Source organism: Vigna angularis, chromosome 1 (assembly GCF_016808095.1).
Source record: "Vigna angularis cultivar LongXiaoDou No.4 chromosome 1, ASM1680809v1, whole genome shotgun sequence".
NCBI lineage: Eukaryota > Viridiplantae > Streptophyta > Magnoliopsida > Fabales > Fabaceae > Vigna > Vigna angularis.
Window position 1 is genome coordinate 51,687,589 of NC_068970.1, and position 8,660 is coordinate 51,696,248.

General features: G+C 36.2%; 2 protein-coding genes across 2 annotated transcripts; one reads left to right on the forward strand and one right to left on the reverse strand.

Annotated features, from left to right (window-relative positions):
- Positions 1-1,525: 1,525 nt before the first annotated feature.
- LOC108326386 ((3S,6E)-nerolidol synthase 1) lies at positions 1,526-4,641 on the forward strand. Its single transcript, XM_017559879.2, has 7 exons — positions 1,526-1,741; positions 1,830-2,106; positions 2,293-2,662; positions 2,884-3,102; positions 3,384-3,522; positions 3,666-3,914; positions 4,113-4,641. The coding sequence occupies exons 1-7, from the start codon at positions 1,568-1,570 to the stop codon at positions 4,416-4,418; spliced, it is 1,734 nt and encodes a 577-aa protein (XP_017415368.1). The 5' UTR covers positions 1,526-1,567; the 3' UTR covers positions 4,419-4,641.
- A 2,454-nt stretch (positions 4,642-7,095) lies between these two features.
- Positions 7,096-8,133, reverse strand: LOC108326380 (uncharacterized). Its single transcript, XM_017559866.1, has 2 exons — positions 8,035-8,133; positions 7,096-7,929 (listed from the first exon to the last, which is right to left on the reverse strand). Exons 1-2 carry the CDS (start codon positions 8,131-8,133, stop codon positions 7,096-7,098), a joined length of 933 nt encoding a protein of 310 aa, XP_017415355.1.
- Between the last annotated feature and the right edge of the window lie 527 nt (positions 8,134-8,660).

The following is an 8,660-nucleotide window of genomic DNA, read 5'->3' on the forward strand; positions in this document are numbered from 1 at the left end:
CACACAGAAACACAAGGAATAAAGAACTAACACAAGGAAGAAAACACACGAAGAAAACACACAGAAAACAATACAAGAAAGAACAACACAAGGGAGAAAGCACCCAAACTCCATCAACCCAATCCTCTGATTATCACGAACCAGTGCCACCCAAACTCCAACCTGCATTAACAACCCAATCAGAAGCCCTTGACGGAGGTGCAATCGGAGCTCTCCGAGCGGCTGAGGTTGAAGTCCGACGGAGCAATAGAAGCCGCAGAGCAACCTAAGAAGCAGAACCCCTAAATCCATTTCGCCATCCACCTGCAGAGACACTATCTTGACCGATTAATCGGTGGAACCAAGGTTTTAAATGGTGGAAAAGAGGAATGAACAGAGGAAAATAGACTTAGAGTGCGGAGGAGAGGTGGATCTGTGATGGAGGTTGGGAGATGCGCTCTCGAGAGCTTCCGCCATCGCACATCGCAGAGCTTCCGCCATCGTAGATCGTAGAGCTTCCGCGTCCCCGCCACTCCATGAAAAAAAGCTTCCGTCATCGCTGCACCGTCGCCACTATCGCGCCACACTGTCGCCACTATCGCGCCGCACCGTCGCCGCTGTCTCGTCGGACCGTCATCGCTGTCTCGCGGCCGCTCTCACCGCCATCGCACATCGTTTTGAGAAAGGAGAAGACGAGAGTGCTGTTAGGTTTGGGGGAAAATCGTGACTGAGGAGAGTGCTACTAGGTTTTACCTTTTATCAGCCCAAGCCCATATGCCTCGGTCCATCTGTGACCGAGGTCGTATCATTGTCACGTGAATTTTATGCCTCGGTTTTATCCTGACAACCGAGGCAGTATTATTTTTAGACACCGGTTATTTAATAACCGAGGTATATACTACTTTGAAAATTACAAGAGTGCCACCGCGTTTTAATACGCTTCGGTTCCACAAAAACCGAGGCCTAATGCCCGAGTTAAAAATGCAATTTTTTACTAGTGTTTGTCGCAAAACTGGTAGATTCTTCTGCATTATTGTGATAAGAAAATGATACCCTAAATAAAATCCACTTTAAAATATAGAATTAGTATAGCTATTTTAAATCTAAAATTTTATCAATCTTTTAGATTACTAGATAAATATTCTTTTAATCACATAAGTTAGGATGAGATCGTGTTAAACAATGAACAAAAATGATAATTTGATATAAGTATAAAAATTTATTTTTTTAGTTTTTCTTTTAAATATATAAAATTATTTTTTTATAACTATTTTATTCTTTCTAAAATGAATGTAAATGTATTAGAGAAACGAAGGGAAAGAATTTAGGTGTGTAAAAGAATATTTTTCCATGTATTATTTTACTTTGTCGTTACTCATGATAAAATGAACGGGCCCAATTTGACGTCAGAGTGTACGAACCCTACTCCCAAACTCATGTTTCTCATAGTTCACCAAAAAACAAAGGTAGGCCATGGCTTCATGCATGTGAAACGTTATAAATAGAGTCAAATTCCATGTATTCTACATTCCTTTCATACTCTCTCATTTATCTTTCTCAAAAACTCCGAACCTCAGTATATGCTACAATGGCTTTCGTTCACTCTATCTTTGCTGTACCAAATCAGCCTATATTTTCTCCAAACAAATGCTCAGCAATTCTGGCTGTAAAGCTCAGCCCCGCGCACGCCCACTGTAGTAAAAGCCATTTCACCATTGCATTGCAGCAAGATATCCATATTTCTAAAAATGGAAAAGCTAGGGTAAGGGTCACTTTCTTTATTTAAGCTTCACATGAGGGTGTCTGAGATTATTTGTAGCTAGCTGACCCTACCAATATTAATCTTTCAGGATGAACTTCAAATAAGACATGCTAAAACATTGGAGGAAGTTAAGCGGGGACTTCTTGGCAAGGCAATACAAAGTTCTGACCATGATTTACTTATGGTGGACTCCATCCAAAGATTAGGTATTGAGCACCATTTTAAAGAGGAAATTGAAGCAATTCTTAAAAGGAATGAACTGATGCTCAGAGTTAACAGCCATCGAGGAAATGACTATCAAAAACTGTCAGAAGTTGCACTTCAATTTCGTCTGTTAAGGCAAGAGGGGTATTACATCCATGCAGGTTTGTGTGTCTTGCTGTCTCAAAATGATAACCTATTTTTTGACGAAAATGAGGAGTTGAGGAAGTAGAACACCCATTAACTATTAACATTTATTACATAAAGCTAGCTTAGGATAGAAAGTTTAATGCTAATGCGTGGAATTTCTTTAGTACTGAAGTAATTATTATTGTTGCTGCATCTTACAGATATATTTGACAAGTTCTTGGACAAAAACGGCAAGCTCAAACTATCATTGTGTGAGGATATCAATGGGTTAATTGCTTTGTTTGAAGCCTCTCAATTAAGCATGGAAGGAGAAGATTATCTTGATGAGGCAGAGGAATCTAGCCGCCAGTATCTAAATATGTGGTTGTCTAGATTTCATGACCATCCTCAAGTGAAAGTTGTGGCTGATTCATTAAGATATCCTATTCGTAAAAGCTTGCCAAGGTTCACTTCGACAAGCGCTTTACAATTACAAAACACAGGATGGACAAGCTCTTTAAAAGAATTATGCAGAATAGACACTGAAATTATGAGCTCTTTGCATCTGAAGGAGATTTTTTCAGTTTCCAAGTAAGTTGCAGTTAGTATAAGAGAAATAACATGGTAATAACTCATATTAATTAGGAAATCCATTCAATAACCCCTTTATTTCATTACTTGTTGTATTATTAATGAATTATACGACAAAGAAGTTACTAATATAATTTCTTTGGATATAGTGTTCCGTATAATATAGTAGCATCATTGATGATTCATATGGTATTATATTAACAATGTGTGCTTAATTATAGATGGTGGAAAAAGCTAGGTCTGGAAAATGAGTTAACTTTCGCGAGAAACGAACCAATAAAATGGTACATGTGGTCCATGGCATGCCTCCCAGACCCACGGCTCTCAGAAGCAAGGATTGAGCTCACAAAACCACTCTCCCTGGTTTACATCATTGATGATATATTTGATTTTTGTGCAAATATTGATGAACTCACTCTCTTTACAGAAGCTGTCAAGAGGTATTATACAAACTATTCTGTCGTTTTTTTGAAGTTTTTTTAACTACGTTATAGAGTTTTTTTTTTTTTAAAAAAAGATGATTTTTAGTTTATGCAGAAATTTATTTTATTTTATAATTTTTACAGAAAATTTTGTTCAAATAAAATCTCACTTTTCAATTTTTAGAATTTGCTGCGGACACCCTTTTCATGGTAAAATGAAAGGAGAAGAAAAAAAATGTCTGGTCATTGCTTTGAATTATATTCTCTGGCTAAGCCAATGAGTGTGTGAACATGTGCAGGTGGGACACGGCAGCCATGGAGCAATTACCAGAATACATGAAAGGGTGTTTTAGGGCTCTTTATGGCATAACTAACGAATTTGCTTTCAAGGTCAACATTAAACACGGATGGAATCCTATAGCAACCTTAGTAAAATCGGTAAAATCTCGTTAAAGTTGTATAACTGTTACATAGAAATATATTTGGTTTGTGAGAAAACACACACAACACACACGAGGTTACCCTCGTATAACATCCTTGAAGAATCAATGATGATTGTTATTGTAATTTGGCTGTTACAGTGGGTAATGCTCATGAATGCTTTTCTGGAAGAAGCAAAATGGTTTAGATCAGGGTACGTGCCGAAGGCAGAGGAGTACTTGAAGAACGGAATAGTGAGCACTGGGGTGCATATGATCCTTGTGCACTCTTTCTTTTTCATAGGTGAGGGTATAACGGCTGAAACAGCCGCTGCAATGGAGGGAATACCAACTCTGATATCTACAACAGCCACCATTCTAAGGTTGTGTGATGATCTGGAAGGGGACCAGGTGGGCAGAAAACCATCTTTTTCTTACGTCACCATTGATTTCATTTTAAATTATTTGTGTGTGGACCACAAATAATTGACATTTGAAATGTTTAACATGATAAGTTAACTTCACCGTCTTTCCTTGAAACATACATATGCGAATGAATTATTTATTAATGTTTAAAATTGTTTACTTACAAGAAAATAATTAATGCAGAGTGTTAAAGGTGATGCGAATGATGGGTCGTATATGAAGTGCTACATGATGGAGCACCCAGAAGTTTCCATTGAAGAGGCACGGGAGCATGCCACTGAATTAATTTCGAATGCATGGAAACGTCTGAATCAAGAATGTCTCACAGATGCAAATCAGTTGCCATCATCTTTCACCAAAGTTTGCCTCAATGCTGCTCGCATGGTACCTCTCATGTACAGTTATGACACAAATACTCCATCCAAGCTAGAGGAGTATGTTAAATCGTTGCTTCAAGGTGGTGCCATGAAAAGTATTCCGCAAGATTAAACCACTGTTTCATCAAGTAATCTTACATCAACTGACATACTGTAGATCACAAACATTTCAAAATGTTGATGTTTAGAATCCTGTAAAAATAATAATTAATGTGTTGCTATATAAAATTGTATTCAATTTTAATTCTTGCATCAATCAAGCCAAAAGAACCTGTAACTTCTTTGGAAAAATTATAGAAGGCTTCTATATATAAATGTAAGAAATTTTCAATTTAGTGTATCTGTAATTTTAATTACTTTTAAGAAAACAATTAATGGGTTTCATATGCGTCTTTTATAAAATAAGAGTAATCCATGAGTCACTAGATAAAATTATCATGGGGGACACAATGTATTTGAAGTTTAGAACTTATAAGAAAATTAATTTTAATACAAAATTTTAATTTTATTTAGATTTAAACCTTAAGCCTTAAACTTTAAATTCAATTAATATCATACTTAAACTTTTAATAATTATTTAGCATGAATAACGAATCTTCAACAAATATTCAGGATATCAATATTTATATATAAATGTATAAATATTTTTGAAAATGTCAAATATAAAAAACATATTAAAATTAAAAAATTATATTTTAAATTATATATATATATATATGTCGCAGCCGGGATTGCGACGGGACGATCGACGAGCCGAAAAACAAACAGGTTTGAGAAAAAGGTTTTGGTAGTCGCCACCATAATTTATTATGGAAAAACTATGGAAATCCATAAAATAAGACATGGTCTACGAAAAGAGATTTTCAGGTTCGGGAATCGGTTACGCGTAAGGAAGGTACTAGCACCCTATCGCGCCTGCCCAAAGGCAGTACCTTTAATTAAATGTATAAAGCTAAAATGTTTAAATTTCCCTAAAAAAATAAAATAAATAAATAAATAAAGCTATTAAGAAACAAAATAATATTTTTTGTTTTATGAACCCGACAAGAATTGACCTTGGTCCTACGTACATCCATTTATAATGGACAATCAGGGATCACGTAGTTCTTTATCTAGAAAAATGTTTGTGAGTTTGTTTAAAAAATATTATTGATTGATTTAGATTTTTGAAAAGTGAATCCGAAAAAGATTCGGTTTAACAAGATTGATATCCTTTTTTTATTTTGAAGATTTTATATTTTTATTTATTTAAGAATGGTGGAAAAAGAAAGAAACCGGCCATAGGCCGACACATACTTATAAAAAAATGATTTAAAAAAAACATTATTTGTGTGTAGGAAAAAAAATACCTTTAGAAAAAAACTTAAGAGTACAATAAAAAAGAGGAAAAGAATGGTGTAGAGATGACACTAGTAAAAAAAGCGGATTCTGACGCCCCATATACGCTTCGGTTATACGATAACCGAAGCGTACAATGTTATATACCTCGGTTCCCATCCAACCCGAGGTCCAAAACAAATATTGCTTCGGTTAAGACACAACCGGTGCCTATACACCTGTCTGAAAAGTCTGATGACATACCTTTTTAGCTTTAAGTACTCTCCTCTTTCTTCTTTGATGATTGCCTTTGACAGAACCCTTATGGGTGAGAACCTATTTTTTTCTATACTCTCTTTCTATTATTTCTGTATGCTTCTCTCTATTTTTTTTTCTTTTTTTTTCCTATGACAGAGTGCGTATTTATATACACATATTATGGCAATCTTGCCTTAATTGTGAATTAAATGGCAATAAAACAAAATAGGGAAAGAAATGGTCTTAGTTCCCAGAAAACAAATTAAATAATATTCAAAACATTGATTATCATTATTGTCAGAAAATAATATTTTCCTCTTTAGAAGCAACTGATGCAACAAATTATATTAATATACTATTTTAATTATTGTTTATAATTATTAGCATAATATTAATTCAAATTATTACCATATTAAACTAACATTTCAAAAATATTGTGTTTGGTATTAAAGTTATTATTTTATCCCTTTTTACCCACCATTAATTATTATTCTCTTATTCTTTTTATTTTTATTTATTTACTTACCCGGAAGAAATTGGGTGTTGAGAGCTGCCCCTCTTTATTTGGATTTTGCTAGATAACATGAACCTTAGAGTTTTTGTGTTATCATACTAAAAGCTAAATAAAGATAAAGACACTAATTTCGTTTGAGTCCAAAGAAAAGGAAAGAGATTACCTCAAAGCGTACCTGGTAGAGCATGTAGCAACCTTGTGGACCTTGCTGAAGAGTTGTGACACCTGTGGAGCGTGTGTCATACCCTATGAACTTTGTTCGTAAAATTTGCTGGTGAGGCGCACGAACATTATAATTCTTGAAGGTGAGGCGCACGAACCCCGTATAACTTGATGGTGAGGCGCACGAACCTCGTAAAATTAAAAAGAGAGCCGCACGAACCTTGTATAACTTGATGGTGAGGCGCACGAACCTCGTAAAATTAAATGAAGAGGTGCACGAATCTCGTAAAAGCTCTTTTTTTTAGGTGCCAGGATAAAAACTGGGCTTTAGTGCTAGAATGAAAACTGAGTTTTTTTTTTAATTATTTGGTGCCATAATGAAAACTGGGCTTTGGTGCCAGGATGAAAACTGGGTTTTTTTTTAATTCTTTGGTGCCAGGATGAAAACTCGGCTTTTTTTTTTGAATTCTTTGGTGCTAGAATGAAAACTGGGCTTTGGTGCCAGGATGAAAACTGGGCTTGAGTGCCAGGATGAAAACTAGGCTTTGGTGATAGTTATGAGTGGGGGCATGACCTCCCCATATGGGTATTGCTGATGTTGCATGTGCTCGCGTTTCCTTCTTTTTTTCCGATTTAAAACAAATTTTTTGGAATAGTGGTCGAAGATGTAATTTTCCAATTCTTCAGCCCAATCTCGATTCTTTCGGTCTATGATGATGATACCAACAAAATTGGGAGTCACACTTTCGATCATATGCTCATGAAAAGGTGGTTGTAGTGTGCTCACAAACATTGCAACCATCTTCTTGTTGTATAGAGGTGACTCCACCTGTGCTGCCAATTCTCTCTGTAGTTGCGCATACTCCTTAAAAGACTCCTCCTCTTTCTTTGCCATGTGGTGTAACTGTAACCTATCTGGCGCGACGTGCATATTGTATTTGTACTGCCTTACAAAGGCGTCTGCCAAATCTGCCCAAGAACGAATATGAGAGGATTCCAGATGTGTATACCAACTCAACGCTGCTTCGGCCAAGCTGTCTTGAAAGAAATGGATAAGTAATTTTCCGTCATAGCGTAAGCAAGCCATTTTTCGGCAATACATGGTCAAGTGGTTCTTGAGGCATGTGTTACCCTTGTACTTCTCGAATTCTGGCTCCTTGAACTTGTGTGGAATTGTCACTCCTAGGGCCAAACTCAACTTCACCATGTCACCAAACCCGTAACTTTCAAACCCCTCTATGGTCGTTAGCCTGACTTTCAACACTTTAAGTTTACTTTTCGCTTCCTCTATGTCTGTGAGCATGGTGGCCTTAGTTGAAACATCATGTGCAACAACTGTGTGAGGAGACTTGGATATTTCATTCACCTTCGTCTGTATCGTGTGGATAGGCCCTTGAGCTCTAGTAGGCTATTGGTTATGGGAAATGCCAAAGAAGTGTGCTCTGCCTCTAGTGATCTCCAATGGGCGGCGTGTAACCTTCATGGCTTTCAAAGCTTCCAAGATTTGACTGATTTGATCCTTGAGTTGGCTAATATTAGCCTTTACAGCTTCACGTTCCTCTTCCCAAACTTCCATAGCTTCAGAATTTGCTCGAGTCCTATAAGGATGTCGTGGAAGTCCCGCTGTTTTTTTACTTTTTTACTTTTTGGCTTTTAGTACTTCCTGCATTCTACGTCGTGGTAATGCGTGCTTGATGTATTGATATATGGGTGGGAATTCGCGTGTAATCCTCATCCACCCAAATTTTTTTAATTCTGAACTTTTTCACTGATGTACTTTTTGTTTTTCATTGTGTACTTTTTGAAATGATTTCCATCGAATTCATGAATTCTCGTTGGAGTTGGCGATGCATTGTGTGTTATGTTTTTTTCTTCTAGTTTCTTTGAACTCCTATGATGATGCATGCATGATGCTGAATGTATGAATGCATGGACCTATAATGAAAAACCTAGATGCATGTTGACCTTTTTTGTATTTTTGAATGAAAAAGGTTTGATAACCCCCCAAAAAAAAGTTCCAAATAAAGTTTCTCAATGACGAAGATATATACATGATAGTTATTTATGCAGATAAATGGTTATGACTTTTTTCATGATGCAATA

Bases quoted from the DNA above. Each gene is read 5' to 3' on its own strand.
- LOC108326386 (XM_017559879.2), top strand. From the start codon at position 1,568: ATGGCTTTCGTTCACTCTATCTTTGCTGTACCAAATCAGCCTATATTT. The intron at 2,107-2,292 runs GTTTGTGTGTCT...TGCATCTTACAG, and splicing joins GGGGTATTACATCCATGCAG to ATATATTTGACAAGTTCTTG. The intron at 2,663-2,883 runs GTAAGTTGCAGT...GCTTAATTATAG, and splicing joins GAGATTTTTTCAGTTTCCAA to ATGGTGGAAAAAGCTAGGTC.
- LOC108326380 (XM_017559866.1), bottom strand. From the start codon at position 8,133: ATGGAAGTTTGGGAAGAGGAACGTGAAGCTGTAAAGGCTAATATTAGC. The intron at 7,930-8,034 runs GTTACACGCCGC...CACACGATACAG, and splicing joins AAGCTTTGAAAGCCATGAAG to ACGAAGGTGAATGAAATATC.